We start from the raw sequence: 24,397 nt of genomic DNA, 5'->3' as shown, positions 1-24,397 counted from the left end.
AAACACAGACTCCCGATGTTGTGTCCCAGAGCTGGTTATCGTGGTGTCTTGCTCAAGCAGCCAAGCCCACCGCAGCTTGTTATGGCTAAGATAAGAATGAGATAGGAGTTCAACCCGCTCCTCCTATTGACGGAGTTCGACCCGCTCCTCCTATTGACGGAGTTCGACCCGCTCCTCCTATTGACGGAGTTCGACCCGCTCCTCCTATTCACGGAGTTCGAACGGCTCCTCCTATTTATTTTTGACCTTTTCTCTGCATTTTCAAAGAGTGAAGTCAACTCATCGCTAGAATCTCAATCCTGGACTTGTAGCACAACTGGCATGGCACACAACGATTGTCATTCTAAAGTATGCTGGAAATAAATACATTTGTTCCCAAATATATGCAACTCTATGTCAAACTCATGACATCATTGTATTGTCTTAGTTGTGTATAACTGACTCCTCAGGTCTACCTCTGCTCTCTACTAGCTCGGTCTGGCATGGAGCTTGGCATTATTGTATTGTCTTAGTTGTGTATAACTGACTCCTCAGGTCTACCTCTGCTCTCTACTAGCTCGGTCTGGCATGGAGCTTGGCATTATTGTATTGTCTTAGTTGTGTATAACTGACTCCTCAGGTCTACCTCTGCTCTCTACTAGCTAGGCCTGGCATGGAGCTTGGCATTATTGTATTGTCTTAGTTGTGTATAACTGACTCCTCAGGTCTACCTCTGCTCTCTACTAGCTCGGTCTGGCATGGAGCTTGGCATTATTGTATTGTCTTAGTTGTGTATAACTGACTCCTCAGGTCTACCTCTGCTCTCTACTAGCTCGGTCTGGCATGGAGCTTGGCATGGAGGCAGTGGAGGATGATATCTGCATTCTGAAGCATGAGACGGCGTACGGTGGAGCAGGGGAGAGCCCCGTGTCCGTGTGTGCCGGGGATGAGTCTGTAGCCTCCCACTTTGCCTTGGTCACAGCATACGAGGACATCAAGAAGAGGCTGAGAGACACGGAGAGAGAGAACACACTGCTGAGGAAGAGAGTTAAACAACTGGAAGATAAGGTACAGGATGGGGAGGGGCTTCATTAAGACACAACAGTCAGCTGACTCAGCACCCAAAATATGTTGGTAATAAACCTACTCTGCTCTAACTTCATACATGCACACCTTGATACAGAAAGTAAGTTCTCAGCAGTAGCAGTAAAATACAACTTTATTATCCCGATAGGGTCATTGATTTTTTTTGGGGGGGGACAGATAAAACCTCAGATGGTCAAAGTACATCTAGGGGGGGACAGATAAAACCTCAGATGGTCGAAGTACATCTAGGGGGGGACAGATAAAACCTCAGATGGTCGAAGTACATCTAGCTCTATTATCAGGGGCTGTTCTCACAGTAAAACATTGTCACTTATCAATGTGTTGAGGTCATCCTGTTCTTGGAGAGGCTTGTGTTGTCACCTGTAGCTGTGTTGTCACCTGTAGCTGTGTTGTCACCTGTAGCTGTGTTGTCACCTGTAGCTGTGTTGTCACCTGTAGCTGTGTTGTAACCTGTAGCTGTGTTGTAACCTGTAGCTGAGTTGTAACCTGTAGCTGAGTTGTAACTGATGACGTGTGGTTGTAACCTGTAGCTGTGTTGTAACTGATGACGTGTGGTTGTAACCTGTAGCTGTGTTGTAACTGATGATGTGTGGTTGTAACCTGTAGCTGTGTTGTAACCTGTAGCTGTGTTGTAACCTGTAGCTGAGTTGTAACCTGTAGCTGTGTTGTAACCTGTAGCTGAGTTGTAACCTGTAGCTGAGTTGTAACCTGTAGCTGTGTTGTAACCTGTAGCTGAGTTGTAACCTGTAGCTGTGTTGTAACCTGTAGCTGTGTTGTAACCTGTAGCTGAGTTGTAACCTGTAGCTGAGTTGTAACTGATGACGTGTGGTTGTAACCTGTAGCTGTGTTGTAACTGATGACGTGTGGTTGTAACCTGTAGCTGTGTTGTAACTGATGATGTGTGGTTGTAACCTGTAGCTGTGTTGTAACCTGTAGCTGTGTTGTAACCTGTAGCTGAGTTGTAACCTGTAGCTGTGTTGTAACCTGTAGCTGAGTTGTAACCTGTAGCTGTGTTGTAACCTGTAGCTGTGTTGTAACCTGTAGCTGTGTTGTAACCTGTAGCTGTGTTGTAACCTGTAGCTGAGTTGTAACCTGTAGCTGAGTTGTAACTGATGACGTGTGGTTGTAACCTGTAGCTGTGTTGTAACTGATGACGTGTGGTTGTAACCTGTAGCTGTGTTGTAACTGATGATGTGTGGTTGTAACCTGTAGCTGTGTTGTAACCTGTAGCTGTGTTGTAACCTGTAGCTGAGTTGTAACCTGTAGCTGTGTTGTAACCTGTAGCTGAGTTGTAACCTGTAGCTGTGTTGTAACCTGTAGCTGTGTTGTAACCTGTAGCTGTGTTGTAACCTGTAGCTGAGTTGTAACCTGTAGCTGAGTTGTAACCTGTAGCTGAGTTGTAACTGATGACGTGTGGTTGTAACCTGTAGCTGAGTTATAACCTGTAGCTGTGTTGTAACCTGTAGCTGTGTTGTAACTGATGATGTGGTTGTAACCTGTAGCTGTGTTGTAACCTGTAGCTGAGTTGTAACCTGTAGCTGAGTTATAACCTGTAGCTGTGTTGTAACCTGTAGCTGTGTTGTAACTGATGACGTGTGGTTGTAACTGATGATGTGTGGTTGTAACCTGTAGCTGTGTGTTGTAACCTGTAGCTGTGTGTTGTAACCTGTAGCTGTGTGTTGTAACCTGTAGCTGTGTTGTAACCTGTAGCTGTGTTGTAACCTGTAGCTGAGTTGTAACTGATGACGTGTGATTGTAACCTGTAGCTGAGTTATAACCTGTAGCTGTGTTGTAACCTGTAGCTGTGTTGTAACTGATGATGTGTGGTTGTAACCTGTAGCTGTGTTGTAACCTGTAGCTGAGTTGTAACCTGTAGCTGTGTTGTAACTGATGATGTGGTTGTAACCTGTAGCTGTGTTGTAACCTGTAGCTGTGTTGTAACCTGTAGCTGAGTTGTAACCTGTAGCTGAGTTGTAACCTGTAGCTGAGTTGTAACCTGTAGCTGAGTTGTAACTGATGACGTGTGGTTGTAACCTGTAGCTGAGTTATAACCTGTAGCTGTGTTGTAACCTATAGCTGTGTTGTAACTGATGACGTGTGGTTGTAACTGATGATGTGTGGTTGTAACCTGTAGCTGTGTTGTAACCTGTAGCTGTGTTGTAACCTGTAGCTGTGTGTTGTAACCTGTAGCTGTGTGTTGTAACCTGTAGCTGTGTGTTGTAACCTGTAGCTGTGTTGTAACCTGTAGCTGTGTTGTAACATGTAGCTGTGTTGTAACTGATGATGTGTGGCTGTAACCTGTAGCTGTGATGTAACTGATGATGTGTGGCTGTAACCTGTAGCTGTGTTTGTAACCTGTAGCTGTGTTGTAACTGATGATGTGTGCTGTAACCTTTAGCTGTGTTGTAACCTGTAGCTGTGTTGTAACCTGTAGCTGTGTTGTAACTGATGATGTGTGGTTGTAACCTGTAGCTGTGTTGTAACCTGTAGCTGAGTTTTAACCTGTAGCTGTGTTGTAACTGATGATGTGGTTGTAACCTGTAGCTGTGTTGTAACCTGTAGCTGTGTTGTAACCTGTAGCTGAGTTGTAACCTGTAGCTGAGTTGTAACCTGTAGCTGAGTTGTAACTGATGACGTGTGGTTGTAACCTGTAGCTGTGTTGTAACCTGTAGCTGTGTTGTAACTGATGACGTGTGGTTGTAACCTGTAGCTGTGTTGTAACCTATAGCTGTGTTGTAACCTGTAGCTGAGTTGTAACCTGTAGCTGTGTGTTGTAACCTGTAGCTGTGTTGTAACCTGTAGCTGAGTTGTAACCTGTAGCTGAGTTGTAACTGATGACGTGTGGTTGTAACCTGTAGCTGAGTTATAACCTGTAGCTGTGTTGTAACCTGTAGCTGTGTTGTAACTGATGACGTGTGTTTGTAACCTGTAGCTGTGTGTTGTAACCTGTAGCTGTGTGTTGTAACCTGTAGCTGAGTTGTAACCTGTAGCTGTGTGTTGTAACCTGTAGCTGTGTTGTAACCTGTAGCTGTGTGTTGTAACCTGTAGCTGTGTTGTAACTGATGATGTGTGGCTGTAACCTGTAGCTGTGATGTAACTGATGATGTGTGGCTGTAACCTGTAGCTGTGTTTGTAACCTGTAGCTGTGTTTGTAACCTGTAGCTGTGTTTGTAACCTGTAGCTGTGTTGTAACCTGTAGCTGTGTTGTAACTGATGACGTGTGGTTGTAACCTGTAGCTGTGTTGTAACCTGTAGCTGTGTTGTAACTGATGACGTGTGGTTGTAACCTGTAGCTGTGTTGTAACCTGTAGCTGTGTTGTAACCTGTAGCTGTGTTGTAACCTGTAGCTGTGTTGTAACCTGTAGCTGTGTTGTAACCTGTAGCTGTTCAGACCTGAAGCTCCTTCCCCTGAAGGACCCCAGTACGTCAACAAGGCCTTCAGTGCCTACCGTGGCATCTACATGGAGAAGGAGGACCTGCAACTGGAGCTTAATAAACTGGTATGTACAGTCCACTAGGTCCAGCTGGTGTGTACAGTCCACTAGGTCCAGCTGGTGTGTACAGTCCACTAGGTCCAGCTGGCGTGTACAGTCCACTAGGTCCAGCTGGCGTGTACAGTCCACTAGGTCCAGCTGGCGTGTACAGTCCACTAGGTCCAGCTGGCGTGTACAGTCCACTAGGTCCAGCTGGCGTGTACAGTCCACTAGGTCCAGCTGGCGTGTACAGTCCACTAGGTCCAGCTGGTGTGTACAGTCCACGAGGTCCAGCTGGCGTGTACAGTCCACTAGGTCCAGCTGGCGTGTACAGTCCACTAGGTCCAGCTGGCGTGTACAGTCCACTAGGTCCAGCTGGTGTGGACAGTCCACTAGGTCCAGCTGGTGTGGACAGTCCACTAGGTCCAGCTGGTGTGGACAGTCCACTAGGTCCACCTGGCGTGTACAGTCCACTAGGTCCAGCTGGCGTGTACAGTCCACTAGGTCCAGCTGGCGTGTACAGTCCACTAGGTCCAGCTGGCGTGGACAGTCCACTAGGTCCAGCTGGCGTGGACAGTCCACTAGGTCCAGCTGGCGTGGACAGTCCACTAGGTCCAGCTGGTCAGAAACAGTATTTCATCCTGCTTCACTGACTCTTCCTCTCGTTATCCAGTCTCTTTGTAACTGTCTCTTCTCCTGCTTCACTGACTCTTCCTCTTTTACTCTTTCTCATGTCTCTCTTTCTTTAACTGTGTTTCTCTAGAAGAGGGAGAAGAGTGAGTCAGAGAGGCTTCTGAATGAGCAGCTGCAGGCCAAAGAGATGGAGCTGCTGCAGTTAAAGACTGAGATGGAGACCAGCCAAGGTACTTTAATGACCAGGGACTGAACCTCAGCCAAGGTACTTTAATGACCAGGGACTGAACCTCAGCCAAGGTACTTTAATGACCAGGGACTGAACCTCAGCCAAGGTACTTTAATGACCAGGGACTGAACCTCAGCCAAGGTACTTTAACGACCAGGGACTTAACCTCAGCCAAGGTACTTTAACGACCAGGGACTTAACCTCAGCCAAGGTACTTTAACGACCAGGGACTTAACCTCAGCCAAGGTACTTTAACGACCAGGGACTTAACCTCAGCCAAGGTACTTTAATGACCAGGGACTTAACCTCAGCCAAGGTACTTTAATGACCAGGGACTGAACCTCAGCCAAGGTACTTTAACGACCAGGGACTTAACCTCAGCCAAGGTACTTTAACGACCAGGGACTTAACCTCAGCCAAGGTACTTTAACGACCAGGGACTTAACCTCAGCCAAGGTACTTTAACGACCAGGGACTTAACCTCAGCCAAGGTACTTTAACGACCAGGGACTTAACCTCAGCCAAGGTACTTTAATGACCAGGGACTTAACCTCAGCCAAGGTACTTTAACAACCAGGGACTTAACCTCAGCCAAGGTACTTTAACGACCAGGGACTGAACCTCAGCCAAGGTACTTTAACGACCAGGGACTTAACCTCAGCCAAGGTACTTTAATGACCAGGGACTGAACCTCAGCCAAGGTACTTTAATGACCAGGGACTGAACCTCAGCCAAGGTACTTTAATGACCAGGGACTTAACCTCAGCCAAGGTACTTTAACAACCAGGGACTTAACCTCAGCCAAGGTACTTTAACAACCAGGGACTTAACCTCAGCCAAGGTACTTTAATGACCAGGGACTTAACCTCAGCCAAGGTACTTTAACAACCAGGGACTTAACCTCAGCCAAGGTACTTTAACGACCAGGGACTGAACCTCAGCCAAGGTACTTTAACGACCAGGGACTTAACCTCAGCCAAGGTACTTTAATGACCAGGGACTGAACCTCAGCCAAGGTACTTTAATGACCAGGGACTGAACCTCAGCCAAGGTACTTTAATGACCAGGGACTTAACCTCAGCCAAGGTACTTTAATGACCAGGGACTTAACCTCAGCCAAGGTACTTTAATGACCAGGGACTGAACCTCAGCCAAGGTACTTTAACGACCAGGGACTGAACCTCAGCCAAGGTACTTTAATGACCAGGGACTGAACCTCAGCCAAGGTACTTTAACGACCAGGGACTTAACCTCAGCCAAGGTACTTTAATGACCAGGGACTGAACCTCAGCCAAGGGACAGTATCATTACCAGGTTTTCCCCTTAGTCTCACCAACAGACTGACAGGCAGAGTCATCATGACCAGGCAGGGACTTTCCTTTACGCTCAGCCAAGGTGTAATGACCAGGATTGTCCCTAATGTCCAAGGGACAGTTAATGCCTATGACTTTACACTGAGTCTAGAAGCTCAACTCCCAATGTGCCCACTATCCCCCAGACAAGCTGGAGTGTTCATTGTTCACCCCTCTCTACCCTGATGTTCAGTGTTTCTCCCAGACAAGCTAGAGTTAAAGAAGTACTGATGGGGACTGATGTCACATGACCCAGAAGTGACAGAGTGTATTCTAACCGTGTGTGTGTGTGTGTGTGTTCTCTCCCTCCGTAGTGATGAAGTCTCTAACCAGTACTCAGGACTACTGGCAGGTGGACAGGATCAACAGTGAACTGAAGATCCATACTCTGCAGGAGGAGTTGGAGAGGATGACTCTGGAGAAGCACCGACTGCAGGAACACTGTGAGGTAAGACTATGGGGATATATAACTGCAAGTGTTTCATTCACAAAAGTCCTGGTGAAGGTCTGTTGACCCAAACACACGGTGAAGGTCTGTTGACTTAAACACACGGTGAAGGTCTGTTGGACCCAAAACACACGGTGAAGGTCTGTTGGACCCAAAACACACGGTGAAGGTCTGTTGACCCCAAACACACGGTGAAGGTCTGTTGGACCCAAAAACACGGTGAAGGTCTGTTGACCCAAACACACGGTGAAGGTCTGTTGACCCCAAACACACGGTGAAGGTCTGTTGACCCAAACACACGGTGAAGGTCTGTTGACCCAAACACACGGTGAAGGTCTGTTGACCCAAACACACGGTGAAGGTCTGTTGACCCAAACACACGGTGAAGGTCTGTTGACCCCAAACACACGGTGAAGGTCTGTTGACCCCAAACACACGGTGAAGGTCTGTTGGACCCAAACACACGGTGAAGGTCTGTTGGACCCAAAACACACGGTGAAGGTCTGTTGGACCCAAAACACACGGTGAAGGTCTGTTGGACCCAAAACACACGGTGAAGGTCTGTTGGACCCAAAACCTTTGTTTTGAGGTCCATGAAGACACATCGTGGAGCAACCAGAATGCCAGTGTAGTTTGCTGGGCTTTCGTTTCCAGACATGGTCTGTAAACGACTCTCTTTTCCTAGGGTTTAATTTCTAACCCTTTTGATGTTCTCCTCGTCCTAGGATTCTTCTGGAACGAACTGTGACCAGAATCACGTGGAGTCTAACCCCAGGTATGTCCTTCATCTCCTCAGAATACTTCTTCAGGTTTGACGCCAGGGAAAGATCTCACTAAATAAATTTGAAGCAGAAATTAGCCCCATTTTGAAACACCTGTCATAGTGTAGATGCCATACACCAGCCACCAGATGGAGACAAAGCTTTGTTTACCTCAGAGCCAGGTAGATCTATGTCTGTAGTTTACCTAGCAACAGGGTTTCACTTTCAATGAGAAACTCGTCTGAGTACTGGGACATGCCACTCAGATAGACGGATCGTACTAGAATAGACTAGGATACATGCCACAGAAATTCAAGGCATCAGTTGTTGCAAAACAACAAACTCTGCCAGTTGTCCCCATGCTGATAAACACTAATATCTTATCTCGCTTTCACTGGCTCTATACACACTCACTGGCTCTATACACACTCACTGGCTCTATACACACACTCACTGGCTCTATACACACACTCACTGGCTCTATACACACACTCACTGGCTCTATACACACACTCACTGGCTCTATACACACACTCACTGGCTCTATACACACACTCACTGGCTCTAAACACACACTCACTGGCTCTATATACACTCACTGGCTCTATACACACTCACTGGACTCACTGGCTCTATATACACTCACTGGCTCTATATACACTCACTGGCTCTATACACACTCACTGGACTCACTGGCTCTATACACACTCACTGGCTCTATATACACTCACTGGCTCTATACACACTCACTGGCTCTATATACACTCACTGGCTCTATACACACTCACTGGACTCACTGGCTCTATACACACTCACTGGCTCTATATACACTCACTGGACTCACTGGCTCTATACACACTCACTGGCTCTATATACACTCACTGGACTCACTGGCTCTATACACACTCACTGGACTCACTGGCTCTATACACACTCACTGGACTCACTGGCTCTATACACACTCACTGGACTCACTGGCTCTATACACACTCACTGGCTCTATACACACTCACTGGCTCTATACACACTCACTGGCTCTATACACACTCACTGGACTCACTGGCTCTATACACACTCACTGGCTCTATATACACTCACAGGCTCTATATACACTCACTGGACTCACTGGCTCTATATACACTCACTGGCTCTATACACACTCACTGGCTCTATACACACTCACTGGCTCTATACACACTCACTGGCTCTATACACACTCACTGGACTCACTGGCTCTATACACACTCACTGGCTCTATACACACTCACTGGCTCTATACACACTCACTGGCTCTATACACACTCACTGGCTCTATATACACTCACTGGACTCACTGGCTCTATACACACTCACTGGACTCACTGGCTCTATACACACTCACTGGCTCTATACACACTCACTGGCTCTATACACACTCACTGGCTCTATACACACTCACTGGCCTCACTGGCTCTATATACACTCACTGGCTCTATATACACTCACTGGCTCTATATACACTCACTGGCTCTATATACATTCACTGGCTCTATACACACTCACTGGCTCTATACACACTCACTGGCCTCACTGGCTCTATATACACTCACTGGCTCTATATACACTCACTGGACTCACTGGCTCTATATACACTCACTGGACTCACTGGCTCTATATACACTCACTGGCTCTATATACACTCACTGGACTCACTGGCTCTATACACACTCACTGGCTCTATATACACTCACTGGCTCTATATACACTCACTGGACTCACTGGCTCTATATACACTCACTGGCTCTATATACACTCACTGGCTCTATACACACTCACTGGACTCACTGGCTCTATACACACTCACTGGCTCTATACACACTCACTGGCTCTATACACACTCACTGGCTCTATACACACTCACTGGCTCTATACACACTCACTGGCTCTATATACACTCACTGGACTCACTGGCTCTATACACACTCACTGGACTCACTGGCTCTATACACACTCACTGGCTCTATACACACTCACTGGCTCTATACACACTCACTGGCTCTATACACACTCACTGGCCTCACTGGCTCTATATACACTCACTGGCTCTATATACACTCACTGGCTCTATATACACTCACTGGCTCTATATACATTCACTGGCTCTATACACACTCACTGGCTCTATACACACTCACTGGCCTCACTGGCTCTATATACACTCACTGGCTCTATATACACTCACTGGACTCACTGGCTCTATATACACTCACTGGACTCACTGGCTCTATATACACTCACTGGCTCTATATACACTCACTGGACTCACTGGCTCTATATACACTCACTGGCTCTATATACACTCACTGGCTCTATATATACTCACTGGACTCACTGGCTCTATATACACTCACTGGACTCACTGGCTCTATATACACTCACTGGCTCTATATATACTCACTGGACTCACTGGCTCTATATACACTCACTGGACTCACTGGCTCTATACACACTCACTGGCTCTATATACACTCACTGGCTCTATATACACTCACTGGCCTCACTGGCCTCACTGGCTCTATACACACCCACTGGCTCTATATACACTCACTGGCTCTATATACACTCACTGGCTCTATACACACTCACTGGCTTTACACACACTCACTGGCTCTATACACACTCACTGGCCTCACTGGCTCTATATACACTCACTGGCTCTATATACACTCACTGGCTCGTTGTACACTCACGGCTCTATATAAACTCACTGACTCTATATACACTCACTGGACTCACTGGCTCTATATACACTCACTGGCTCTATATACACTCACTGGCTCTATATACACTCACTGGAATCACTGGCTCTATATACACTCACTGGCTCTATACACACTCACTGGCTCTATATACACTCACTGGCTCTATATACACTCACTGGCTCTATACACACTCACTGGCTCTATACACACTCACTGGCTCTATACACACTCACTGGCTCTATACACACTCACTGGCCTCACTGGCTCTATATACACTCACTGGCTCTATATACACTCACTGGCTCTATATACACTCACTGGACTCACTGGCTCTATATACACTCACTGGCTCTATATACACTCACTGGCTCTATATACACTCACTGGCTCTATATACACTCACTGGACTCACTGGATCTATATACACTCACTGGATCTATATACACTCACTGGCTCTATATACACTCACTGGACTCACTGGCTCTATATACACTCACTGGACTCACTGGCTCTATATACTCCACTGGATATCATAAGGTGAATGCACCATTTTGTAAGTCGCTCTGGATAAGAGCGTCTGCTAAATGACGTAAATGTAATATACACTCACTGGCTCTATCTACACTCACTGGACTCACTGGCTCTATATACACTCACTGGACTCACTGGCTCTATATACACTCACTGGCTCTATATACACTCACTGGACTCACTGGCTCTATATACACTCACTGGCTCTATATACACTCACTGGCTCTATATACACTCACTGGCTCTATATACACTCACTGGCTCTATCTACACTCACTGGCTCTATCTACACTCACTGGCTCTATCTACACTCACTGGCTCTATACACTCACTGGCTCTATCTACACTCACTGGACTCACTGGCTCTATATACACTCACTGGCTCTATCTACACTCACTGGACTCACTGGCTCTATCTACACTCACTGGCTCTATCTACACTCACTGGCTCTATCTACACTCACTGGCTCTATCTACACTCACTGGCTCTATACACACTCACTGGCTCTATATACACTCACTCTTTCACACTCTTCACATACGTTGCGGCTACTCTGTTTATTATCTATCCTGATTGCCAAGACACTTTTACCCCCACCGACATGTACATATTACCTCAACTACCTGGTACCCCTGCACAGTGACTCTGTACTGGTACTCCTTGTATATAGTCTCATTACTACCTGGTACCCCTGCACAGTGACTCTGTACTCCTTGTATATAGTCTCATTACTACCTGGTACCCCTGCACAGTGACTCTGTACTGGTACTCCTTGTATATAGTCTCATTACTACCTGGTACCCCTGCACAGTGACTCTGTACCAGTACTCCTTGTATATAGTCTCGTTATTGTTATTTTATTGTGTTACTATTTCCATTTTTTATTCAGCAAATGTTTCATACTTAAACTCTGCATGTTTTTGAAATGGCTGGTGAAGAAGTATTTCCCTGTAAAGTCCACTACAGCTGTTGCATCAGGAGCGTTTGACAAGTACAAAGGGATTTGATCTAATTTGGGAACGTGGAGTAGACCTCCAGTACATTATTATGTCCACTAGTTGGCGCTACAGACCCAGCGTTTCATTCATGGAGAAACGAAGTAATCGTCTTTTATCACCCCAAACAGGTGCCTGGCTGAAACAATTCCTTCTCCATCCTGTGAATATAACAGAGAATTTTTTTTTTAAGCCCAAGTATCTTTTTTTAAGTGTAACGTTTGAAAAGCACTTGGCAAATAAATATATTATAATTCTGTAGAAAATCAGTACCACTGTAGATGTTTTTTTTTTTTATCCCGTGGTCTCTCTCTCTGCTGAGTCCGGTTTAGTCAACATGTTCATGAGATCTGTGCTCCTCTACAAGGCAGTCTTACAGGTGCTGCCACCAACATCACGTCTCTAACTCCCTTTTTGATGTTCAAAACATCTTGTCTTGTGCATCTTGACTCTATAATCTAAAATATGCATTTAGGTCTTTCCGTTAATGTAAAATGTTGAAGGATTTTTCTTCTATTAACAATTATACATTTATTTATTTTAATATTATGGAATTGCTTGGAGCAGCGGAAAGTGGCAGCATTACTGTTTTCACAAATATAAAAATAGTCATCTGTGTATTCCTGTCCTGATTTAAGTATGTATTGTGCAAATGGAAATAGTCCAGTAGATGAATGTAGGAGTGTTGTCCTGTAGTCTTGTCTCATTGTAGTATTGTATTGTTATTTTACAGCGATAAGGCAGTTCTACAGTCCTATGAGGCCCTGGCCACTGAGATCTCCTCTCTACACTCTGTGTTGAAACAACAGTCTGACCTGATGAAGAAGCTCGGAGACAAACCACAGCTAGCAGCTAACAGACGAGGTGAGTTATAAACCACAGCTAGCAGCTAACAGACGAGGCGAGTTATAAACCACAGCTAGCAGCTAACAGACGAGGTGAGTTATAAACCACAGCTAGCAGACGAGGTGAGTTACAAACCACAGCTAACAGACGAGGTGAGTTACAAACCACAGATAACAGACGAGGTGAGTTACAAACCACAGCTAGCAGCGAACAGACGAGGTGAGTTACAAACCACAGCTAGCAGCTAACAGACGAGGTGAGTTATAAACCACAGCTAGCAGACGAGGTGAGTTACAAACCACAGCTAACAGACGAGGTGAGTTACAAACCACAGATAACAGACGAGGTGAGTTACAAACCACAGCTAGCAGCGAACAGACGAGGTGAGTTACAAACCACAGCTAGCAGCTAACAGACGAGGTGAGTTACAAACCACAGCTAGCAGACGAGGTGAGTTATAAACCACAGCTAGCAGCTAACAGACGAGGTGAGTTATAAACCACAGCTAGCAGCTAACAGACGAGGTGAGTTATAAACCACAGCTAGCAGACAAGGTGAGTTATAAACCACAGCTAGCAGCTAGCAGACGAGGTGAGTTACAAACCACAGCTAGCAGCTAACAGACGAGGTGAGTTACAAACCACAGCTAGCAGCTAACAGACGAGGCGAGTTACAAACCACAGCTAGCAGCTAACAGACGAGGCGAGTTACAAACCACAGCTAGCAGCTCACAGACGAGGTGAGTTACAAACCACAGCTAACAGACGAGGCGCGTTACAAACCACAGCTAGCAGCTAACAGACGAGGCGAGTTACAAACCACAGCTAACAGACGAGGCGAGTTACAAACCACAGCTGGCAGCTAACAGATGAGGCGAGTTACAAACCACAGCTAACAGACGTGGCGAGTTACAAACCACAGCTAGCAGCTAACAGACGAGGTGAGTTACAAACCACAGCTAACAGACGAGGCGAGTTACAAACCACAGCTAACAGACGAGGCGAGTTACAAACCACAGCTAGCAGCTAACAGACGAGGTGAGTTACAAACCACAGCTAACAGACGAGGCGAGTTACAAACCACAGCTAACAGACGAGGCGAGTTATAAACCACAGCTAGCAGCTAACAGATGAGGTGAGTTATGAACCACAGCTAGCAGCTAACAGACGAGGCGAGTTACAAACCACAGCTAGCAGCTAACAGACGAGGTGAGTTACAAACCACAGCTAGCAGCTAACAGACGAGGTGAGTTACAAACCACAGCTAGCAGCTAACAGACGAGGTGAGTTACAAACCACAGCTAGCAGCTAACAGACGAGGTGAGTTATAAACCACAGCTAACAGACGAGGTGAGTTACAAACCACAGCTAGCAGCTAACAGACGAGGCGAGTTACAAACCACAGCTAGCAGCTAACAGACGAGGCGAGTTACAAACCACAGCTAGCAGCTAACAGACGAGGCGAGTTACAAACCACAGCTAGCAGCTAACAGACGAGGCGAGTTACAAACCACAGCTAGCAGCTAACAGACGAGGTGAGTTACAAACCACAGCTAGCAGCTAACAGATGAGGTGAGTTACAAACCGCAGCTAACAGATGAGGTGAGTTACAAACCCGCAGCGCTAACAGACAAGGTAAGTCCTGGCTGAGGCTCTTTCAGCAGACATTCTGGAAGGTTGCAGACAGAAATGTCTTGAGCTGGCTTGATCCCCTATACTACATGGCAGAGATGTGTGTATTTTCTAGGTAATGTATTTCTATCTGAACAGTCCAGGATAATGTGCCCTCCTCATTAACAGAATCCCTGTGTATGAGGGAGAGGGCCTCAGACTAAAGACTAAAGAGCAGATTTTCTGACGTACTGCTACTTCTTATTTAGTGTAGAGAAATGAATGTTTTCTCTTCAAGTTCCCTTGTCAACATCTCATGAGTTCCCCCTTCTCTCGGAGTGATAACTAAATCCAACCTGTCTTTTCACACATCGCAAAACAACATGCCATCAACAAGGAATCTTTCAAAATAAAAGTTGTTGATGAGTCTACTGGAGGCTAGGTGGAGAAAGAGGGATTCTACTGGAGGCTAGGTGGAGAAAGAGGGATACTACTGGAGGCTAGGTGGAGAAAGAGGGATTCTACTGGAGGCTAGGTGGAGAAAGAGGGATTCTACTGGAGGCTAGGTGGAGAAAGAGGGATTCTACTGGAGGCTAGGTGGAGAAAGAGGGATTCTACTGGAGGCTAGGTGGAGAAAGAGGGATTCTACTGGAGGCTCGGTGGAGAAAGAGAGCCCAGCTATTATCATAGCACTACAATGGTAGAGGATATATGATGATATTAAAGCTATCTCTCTTTCCTGTTCTGATGTTTTTCTTCCCTGAAGAGATGTAGTTTGTTGCTATTGTCTTTGTGGAACAGAAGACCAAACAAGAGATTTAGTAGGTTGCTATTCTCTTTGTGGAACAGAGGACCAAACAAGAGATTTAGTAGGTTACTATTCTGTTTGTGGAACAGAAGACCAAACAAGAGATTTAGTAGGTTACTATTCTCTTTGTGGAACAGAGGACCAAACAAGAGATTTAGTAGGTTACTATTCTCTTTGTGGAACAGAGGACCAAACAAGAGATTTAGTAGGTTACTATTCTCTTTGTGGAACAGAGGACCAAACAAGAGATTTAGTAGGTTACTATTCTCTTTGTGGAACAGAGGACCAAACAAGAGATTTAGTAGGTTACTATTCTCTTTGTGGAACAGAGGACCAAACAAGAGATTTAGTAGGTTACTATTCTCTTTGTGGAACAGAGGACCAAATAAGAGATTTAGTAGGTTACTATTCTCTTTGTGGAACAGAAGACCAAACAAGAGATTTAGTAGGTTACTATTCTCTTTGTGGAACAGAGGACCAAACAAGAGATTTAGTAGGTTACTATTCTCTTTGTGGAACAGAGGACCAAACAAGAGATTTAGTAGGTTACTATTCTCTTTGTGGAACAGAGGACCAAACAAGAGATTTAGTAGGTTACTATTCTCTTTGTGGAACAGAGGACCAAACAAGAGATTTAGTAGGTTACTATTCTCTTTGTGGAACAGAGGACCAAACAAGAGATTTAGTAGGTTACTATTCTCTTTGTGGAACAGAGGACCAAACAAGAGATTTAGTAGGTTACTATTCTCTTTGTGGAACAGAGGACCAAACAAGAGATTTAGTAGGTTACTATTCTCTTTGTGGAACAGGGGACCAAACAAGAGGTGTAAATTAGAATGAAATATAAAGAGCAAATATATTTATTGTAGTGAATATCCCAGACTAATCCTGTTTTGTAGATGAGAGAGAAAAAGGGAGAGATGTATTTATTCAAAGACACTGAGCATCTGTATTCGTCGGCGGTTCTTCCTACGGAATCACTTTTATTCAAATGGAAACTCTCATGAGACTGTTTCTCTCTCTCTCCCTCCTGCTCTTCCATCAAACACAGAGGAACTCTCATTTAAACTTTATTATTATCCGCTCAACATGATGATTGGATAGAAAACCAATGATGTGTGTGTCTAATGTTGCATGTGTTTGTGCTGCATATTAAAGAGTGTGTGTGTGTGTGTGTGTGTGTGTGTGTGTGTGTGTGTGTGTGTGTGTGTGTGTGTGTGTGTGTGTGTGTGTGTGTGTGTGTGTGTGTGTGTAAGCTGTTTGACTGAACTGCTCTGACTCTCTTTACCATAGAAAGAAATGTCTATTCTCTTGAAATATTTTTCTAAGCCATGTTATCTCAGGGATGCATCTCTCTAAAAGCCGTAATCAGGCCTGTGTGTGTTTCTGAAGCCTGTCTAGTTCTGAAGGGAACGTCAGAGGTGTGATTCTCACTCTGTCTCTCCTCACACTACTCAGCCCAATTAGCTATACAGCCTCTGGAAACTACAGTGTCTGCCTGTCTGTCGCTCTGCCTGTCTGCATGGCTGTTCTGTCTGTCGGTCTGTTCATCTGTCTGTCGCTCTGCCTGTCTGCATGGCTGTTCTGTCTGTCGGTCTGTTCATCTGTCTGTCGCTCTGCGTGTCTGCATGGCTGTTTGTCTGTCAGTCGTTCTGTTGCTCTGCCTGGCTGTCCCTCTGCCTGTCTGCATGGCTGTCCCTCTGCCTGTCTGCATGGCTGTCCCTCTGCCTGTCTGCATGGCTGTTCTTCTGTCTGTCGCTCTGCCTGTCTGTCGCTCTGCCTGTCTGTATGGCTGTTCTTCTGTCTGTCGGTCTGTTCATCTGTCGATCTGCCTGTCTGGCTGTCTGTCGCTCTGCCTGTCTGTCACTCTGCCTGTCTGGCTGTCTGTCGCTCTGCCTGTCTGTCGCTCTGCCTGTCTGTCGCTCTGCCTGTCTGTCGCTCTGGCGCTCTGCCTGTCTGTCGCTCTGGCGCTCTGCCTGTCTGGCTGTCTGGCGCTCTGCCTGTCTGTCTACATGTCTGCCTGTCTACATGTCTGTCTGCCTGTCTGTCTACATGCCTGTCTGTCTGTCTACATGTCTGTCTACATGTCTGTCTGCCTGTCTACATGTCTGTCTGTCTGCCTGTCTACATGTCTGTCTGTCTACATGTCTGTCTACATGTCTGCCTGTCTGTCTACATGTCTGTCTACATGTCTGTCTGTCACTTTGATTTCTAGAGGAGAAAAATAAACTAAAATGCTGACTGAATGTAAGATAAATAATTTCTTAATAAATATTTTGTCTACTATATTCACACACTGTTTACTAATTCCTTTTCAGCATCACCCAACCCAACCACACATCCCTAAAGGTACACAGGAACAGTCTTTAATTAATTAGCCTGGCACTCATCCAACTTAGAGGATAACGGATATCAATCAACAGCATTTACAGTTGATTATTGAGCCCAAATGGTTACTACAACCAGTCACACTAACTGAAATGATTACTACAACCAGTCACGCTAACTGTAATGATTACTACAACCAGTCACGCTAACTGAAATGATTACTACAACCAGTCACGCTAACTGAAATGATTACTAGAACCAGTCACGCTAACTGAAATGATTACTACAACCAGTCACGCTAACTGAAATGATTACTAGAACCAGTCACGCTAACTGAAATGATTACTAGAGCCAGTCACGCTAACTGAAATGATTACCAGAGCCAGTCACGCTAACTGAAATGATTACCAGAGCCAGTCACGCTAACTGAAATGATTACCAGAGCCAGTCACGCTAACTGAAATGATTACCAGAGCCAGTCACGCTAACTGAAATGATTACCAGAGCCAGTCACGCTAACTGAAATGATTACCAGAGCCAGTCACGCTAACTGAAATGATTACCAGAGCCAGTCACGCTAACTGAAATGATTACCAGAGCCAGTCACGCTAACTGAAATGATCCTAATGAATGTTCCCTGGTCTTCATGAACAGTCAGGTGTGATGAGTTGCTTTGTTTGATTTTGGTGTGTTGAAATGGATTTATTTTCTTGAGTGCTGCTTTGGGGTTGGTGGCAAGGGTGATGGTGCTAAATACTGGGTCTTGTTCAGTAGGGCATAACGTAGTAGAACATAATGCAACTGAAAGCCAACAATTAGTGTCATTGTACCAGTTCAGGTAGTACCAAAACAACAGTGTCAAAATGTTTCCTCCTGTTTGACGTCTACTGAACACAACCAGGTAAAACATTCTAATTATCTGACAACCTGATTTGAAGCAGTCAAGTTAAATAAATAGTGTTTGTGCTCTTCTCTCTAGCTGCACCAACTGTCCCTGTCCAGTGCCTGGACGATGTGGAGAAGAACCTGAACCATCGAACAGTCCGCATGTCCGTGCCCCGTGCCCCTAGCGCCCCCCCTGTCCCCTCCAGCTCTGGCCGGCCCTGCCTGCCCCCCGTGGGCCCCCCGGCTCTGGAGGGTCTCAGGGAGGACTACTGGCCAAACGGTCCCTGGTCCAGCCACTACCCTGGAGCCTTGGGTCTGGACAGTACCAGCCCTGTCCTCCTGCCTCCTCCTCCTCTCAACCAGGCCTCTCTAGATGACTCCTCCTGGTCCTTCCCCTCCCCGCCCAAACCCAGCGACGCCCTCTTCTGGGAGGGCCAAAGGCAGGGTCTGAGCCAGGGCAGCCCCATCCACTCCTCCAGGGGTAGTAGCCCCATAAGCCCTAATGGAGACTGGGCCAAGCCCCCACCCTACTGAGGTGGAGACTCCCTGGCTCTAAGCCTGCCCTGCCGTGCAACACCCAACCTGCCTTAAGATGAGGAGACAACTCCTATGGACTCTCCAGCCTGGTGAACTAGCTCCAGGAGGATTCAACTAGCCACAGAGCAAACCACAGGAGAAGCTTGTGATGGGCTACCCTCTGACCCAGCCCAGACACACTGATGACTCCCCTCCCTGGGAACCAGGTGGCAGAGAAAGGACATTTCATCCACACAAGAGGGAAAGATGATGGAGAGTCTGGACAGCCAGATTATGAGTGTGTGTGTGTGTGTGTGTGTGTGTGTGTGTGTGTGTGTGTGTGTGTGTGTGTGTGTGTGTGTGTGTGTGTGTGTGGTGTGTGTGTGTGTGTGTGTGTGTGTGTGTGTGTGTGTGTGTGTCCATACTGGTATTTACTAGAGCTCAAAGCTGTAGTGAACTAATCCACAGTCTGACTGCTTTTCAATTTTAGCCCCCCTTAAATGTGACTTCTTTACATGTTCCCCTTGTCATGTATTATAAAGATATATAGTCAATCCTTACGGTATCTGTCCTTAATAATATAGAGGTTATAGTGTAGCTGCGCTGTAACAGATACTGGAATATATACCCCCAGTAGCACCTGAAGCTGTTTTCAATCACACAACACAAGGCAGGTAGCCTAGTGGTTAGAGTGGAGGGACGGCAGGTAGCCTAGTGGTTAGAGTGGAGGGACGGCAGGGTAGCCTAGTGGTTAGAGTGGAGGGACGGCAGGGTAGCCTAGTGGTTAGAGTGGAGGGACGGCAGGTAGCCTAGTGGTTAGAGTGGAGGGACGGCAGGTAGCCTAGTGGTTAGAGTGGAGGGACGGCAGGTAGCCTAGTGGTTAGAGTGGAGGGACGGCAGGTAGCCTAGTGGTTAGAGTGGAGGGACGGCAGGTAGCCTAGTGGTTAGAGTGGAGGGACGGCAGGTAGCCTAGCGGTTAGAGCGTTGGGCCAGTAGCCGGAAGGTTGCTGGATCGATTCCCTGGGTTGACAAGGTTAAAAATCTGTTTGGGCCAATAGCACCAAAAGCTGTTTTTAACCACACAACACAAGGTATAAACCTCCACACAGCTTGCCTTGTCCTAAACCCCATAACAAGGCTGATCTGTCCGTTGTTTCAGATACTGATGGCTAATTTGTATTGTATTTGGTACAACTTACATTACACTACCAACAGTATGTGGACACCTGCTCCTCGAACATCTCATTCCAAAATCATGGGCATTAATATGGAGTTGGTCCCCCCCTTTGCTGCTATAACAGCCTCCACTCTTCTGGGAAGGCTTTCCACTAGATGCTGGAACAATGCTGAGGGGACTTGCTTCCATTCAGTCACAAGAGCATTAGTGAAGTCGGGCACTGATGTTGGGCGATTAAACCTGGCTCGCAGTCGGCGTTCCAATTCATCCCAAAGGTGTTCGATGGGGTTGAGGTCAGGGCTCTGTGCAGGCCAGTCAAGTTCTTCCACACCGACCTGGACAAACCATTTCTGTACAGACCTCGCTTTGTGCACAGGGGCATTGTCATGCTGAAACAGGAAAGGGCCTTCCCCAAACTGTTGCCACAAAGTTGGAAGCACAGAATCGTCTAGAATGTCATTGTATGCTGTAGTGTTAGGATTTCCCTTCACTGGAACTGAGGGGCCCGAACCATGAAAAACAGCCCCAGACCATTATTCCTCCTCCACCAAACTTTATTGGTAACATCCTGGCATCCGCCAAACCCAGATTCCTCCGTCAGACTGCCAGATGGTGAAGCGTGATTCATCACTCCAGAGAACGTGTTTCCACTGCTCCATAATCCAATGGCGGTGAGCTTTACACCTCTCCAGCCGACGCTTGGCATTGCGCTTGGTGATTTTAGGCTTGTGTGCGGCTGCTTGGCCATGGAAACCCATTTCATGAAACTTTCCGACGAACAGTTGTTGTGCTGACGTTGCTTCCAGAGGCAGTTTGGAACTCGGTAGTGAGTGTTGCAACCGAGGACAGATGATTTTTACGCGCTTCAGCACTCAGCGGTCCCGTTCTCCTGAGCTTGTGTGGCCTACCACTTAGCGGCTGAGCCGTTGTTGCTCCTAGACGTTTCCACTTCACAATAACAGCACTTACAGTTGACCCGGAGCAGCTCTAGCAGGGCAGAAATTACGAACTGACTTGTTGGAAAGGTGGCATCCTATGACGGTGTCACGTTGAAAGTCACTGAGCTCTTCAGTAAGGCCATTCTACTGCCAATGTTTGTCTATGGAGTTTGCATGGCTGTGCGCTTGATTTTATACACCTGTCAACAACGGGTGTGGCTGAAATGGCTGAAATCCACTAATTTGAAGGGCTGTCCACATACTTTTGTGTGTGTATATAGTGTATCATGGCAAATAAGCATTGCAGAAATCCCCTGAAATATAAAGGCCTTTAACCCAGTACTGCGACCTACAAGTTCTGCTGGGCTCACAGCCCAAATCCACACCATACCTGGTATCAAGTTCTGCTGGGCTTACAGCCCAAATCCACACCATACCTGGTATCAAGTTCTGGTGGGCTCACAGCCCAAATCCACACCATACCTGGTATGAAGTTCTGGTGGGCTCACAGCCCAAATCCACACCATACCTGGTATCAAGTTCTGCTGGGCTCACAGCCCAAATCCACACCATACCTGGTATGAAGTTCTGGTGGGCTCACAGCCCAAATCCACACCATACCTGGTATCAAGTTCTGATGGGCTCACAGCCCAAATCCACACCATACCTGGTATCAAGTTCTGGTGGGCTTACGGCCCAAATCCACACCATACCTGGTATCAAGTTCTGCTGGGCTCACAGCCCAAATCCACACCATACCTGGTATGAAGTTCTGGTGGGCTCACAGCCCAAATCCACACCATACCTGGTATCAAGTTCTGATGGGCTCACAGCCCAAATCCACACCATACCTGGTATCAAGTTCTGGTGGGCTCACAGCCCAAATCCACACCATACCTGGTATCAAGTTCTGATGGGCTCACAGCCCAAATCCACACCATACCTGGTATCAAGTTCTGGTGGGCTTACAGCCCAAATCCACACCATACCTGGTATCAAGTTCTGATGGGCTCACAGCCCAAATCCACACCGTACCTGGTATCAAGTTCTGGTGGGCTTACAGCCCAAATCCACACCGTACCTGGTATCAAGTTCTGGTGGGCTCACAGCCCAAATCCACACCGTACCTGGTATCAAGTTCTGGTGGGCTCACAGCCCAAATCCACACCGTACCTGGTATCAAGTTCTGGTGGGCTTACAGCCCAAATCCACACCGTACCTGGTATCAAGTTCTGGTGGGCTTACAGCCCAAATCCACACCATACCTGGTATCAAGTTCTGCTGGGCTCACAGCCCAAATCCACACCATACCTGGTATGAAGTTCTGGTGGGCTCACAGCCCAAATCCACACCATACCTGGTATCAAGTTCTGGTGGGCTCACAGCCCAAATCCACACCATACCTGGTATCAAGTTCTGCTGGGCTCACAGCCCAAATCCACACCATACCTGGTATCAAGTTCTGGTGGGCTTACAGGCCAAATCCACACCATACCTGGTATCAAGTTCTGGTGGGCTAACAGCCCAAATCCACACCGTACCTGGTATCAAGTTCTGGTGGGCTCACAGCCCAAATCCACACCGTACCTGGTATCAAGTTCTGGTGGGCTCACAGCCCAAATCCACACCGTACCTGGTATCAAGTTCTGATGGGCTCACAGCCCAAATCCACACCGTACCTGGTATCAAGTTCTGGTGGGCTCACAGCCCAAATCCACACCGTACCTGGTATCAAGTTCTGGTGGGCTCACAGCCCAAATCCACACCGTACCTGGTATCAAGTTCTGGTGGGCTCACAGCCCAAATCCACACCGTACCTGGTATCAAGTTCTGCTGGGCTCACAGCCCAAATCCACACCATACCTGGTATCAAGTTCTGCTGGGCTCACAGCCCAAATCCACACCATACCTGGTATCAAGTTCTGCTGGGCTCACAGCCCAAATCCACACCGTACCTGGTATCAAGTTCTGCTGGGCTCACAGCCCAAATCCACACCATACCTGGTATCAAGTTCTGGTGGGCTTACAGGCCAAATCCACACCGTACCTGGTATCTTCACGTCAAAAGCTATCTTTATTTCTATATTACTCACTTTTTTCCAATGTATTATGGTTCAGCTATTCTGTTTTGAAGTCAATGGAAGTAGGGCTTGTCTTTTACACCAAAACCATGTCAATACAATAATATATATATATATATCTATATATGAAAGAGGTGTGTTATGGGAAGCATATTTAATCATATGAGAGTTGGTGTGCAGTAGCTGTACAGTCTTGTTTCCTGTGAGATGGATATCCACCAGGTCAGTGGGGCACGCAACATTTGGCCCCCTATTCTCTATATTAGTGCACTACCCGGTGAACAAAAAGTAGTTGACTATGTAGGGGATAGTGTGCCGTTTGGGAGGTGCTGAGATCCACATGTAGAGTCGTATCGTATGTTTCTGAAGTGTTCTGCCGGGCTGAGTTGAGTTCACTCCAGTGTTTTTAAGAGGCGTCCTAATATAGAGGAAGCCTCTCCATGGATATAAAGTCAAATATCATCTAGAAATGTCATGTGACTTCTGTCTTGTCTGGAAAAGGGCCACGATGGTGAAAGGGATTTCTCTTACCTCCATTTTCTCCTTCAGTCCCTTTACAATTGTGATCAATGATTATTTCTATTTTTTATTTTTTATTTTTTTTAAACCTATGTTATTTTTACAGCAGTTGTTTCATACTCACTCCTGTAAAAGATTTGCAGACCACAATGCAATGTACAGTAGATAAGGATTATATTTTAGAACCTACCGCTTTATGTAAATATGATTTAAATTAAATAAATGATTGAATGTCTTTTGGTTCATAACTCACGACTTCATATCCTGTGTTCTTAACTTTACAAGATTCTAAATCATGTTTTTTTTTGTTTTTTTGTGATACACACATATTGTGGACTGCCAGTGAGGAATATTTATTGACTGGTTAGAAACAGGTTGGATAAAGATCACGCTATTTGCCAAAAAAAATGTGTGAATAAAGGCGTTCACTCACCATCTA

At 46.3% G+C, this 24,397-nt stretch overlaps 1 protein-coding gene across 2 annotated transcripts in view; it reads left to right on the top strand.

Moving 5' to 3' along the window:
* The window catches only part of LOC106606131 (5-azacytidine-induced protein 2), a 25,130-nt gene extending 733 nt beyond the window's left edge, over window positions 1-24,397 (top strand). Inside the window, exons 2-8 of one of the 2 annotated variants that reach the window (XM_082958988.1) lie at window positions 812-1,047; window positions 4,470-4,586; window positions 5,323-5,422; window positions 7,088-7,221; window positions 7,947-7,996; window positions 12,984-13,114; window positions 18,822-24,397. In XM_082958988.1, the coding sequence (XP_082815114.1) occupies window positions 823-1,047; window positions 4,470-4,586; window positions 5,323-5,422; window positions 7,088-7,221; window positions 7,947-7,996; window positions 12,984-13,114; window positions 18,822-19,261 (1,197 nt within the window). In that variant the 5' untranslated portion in view covers window positions 812-822 and the 3' untranslated portion in view covers window positions 19,262-24,397. Of the gene's footprint in view, window positions 1-789; window positions 1,048-4,469; window positions 4,587-5,322; window positions 5,423-7,087; window positions 7,222-7,946; window positions 7,997-12,983; window positions 13,115-18,821 lie in introns of both variants that reach the window. The other variant, XM_082958991.1, reaches the window with a different exon arrangement.

The sequence above is a fragment of the Salmo salar genome, chromosome 02, assembly GCF_965601325.2.
Source record: "Salmo salar chromosome 02, fSalSal1, whole genome shotgun sequence".
NCBI classification, from domain to species: domain Eukaryota; kingdom Metazoa; phylum Chordata; class Actinopteri; order Salmoniformes; family Salmonidae; genus Salmo; species Salmo salar.
The sequence above is the reverse complement of the archived record's forward strand: the minus strand, read 5'-3'. Positions and strand labels throughout refer to the sequence as shown.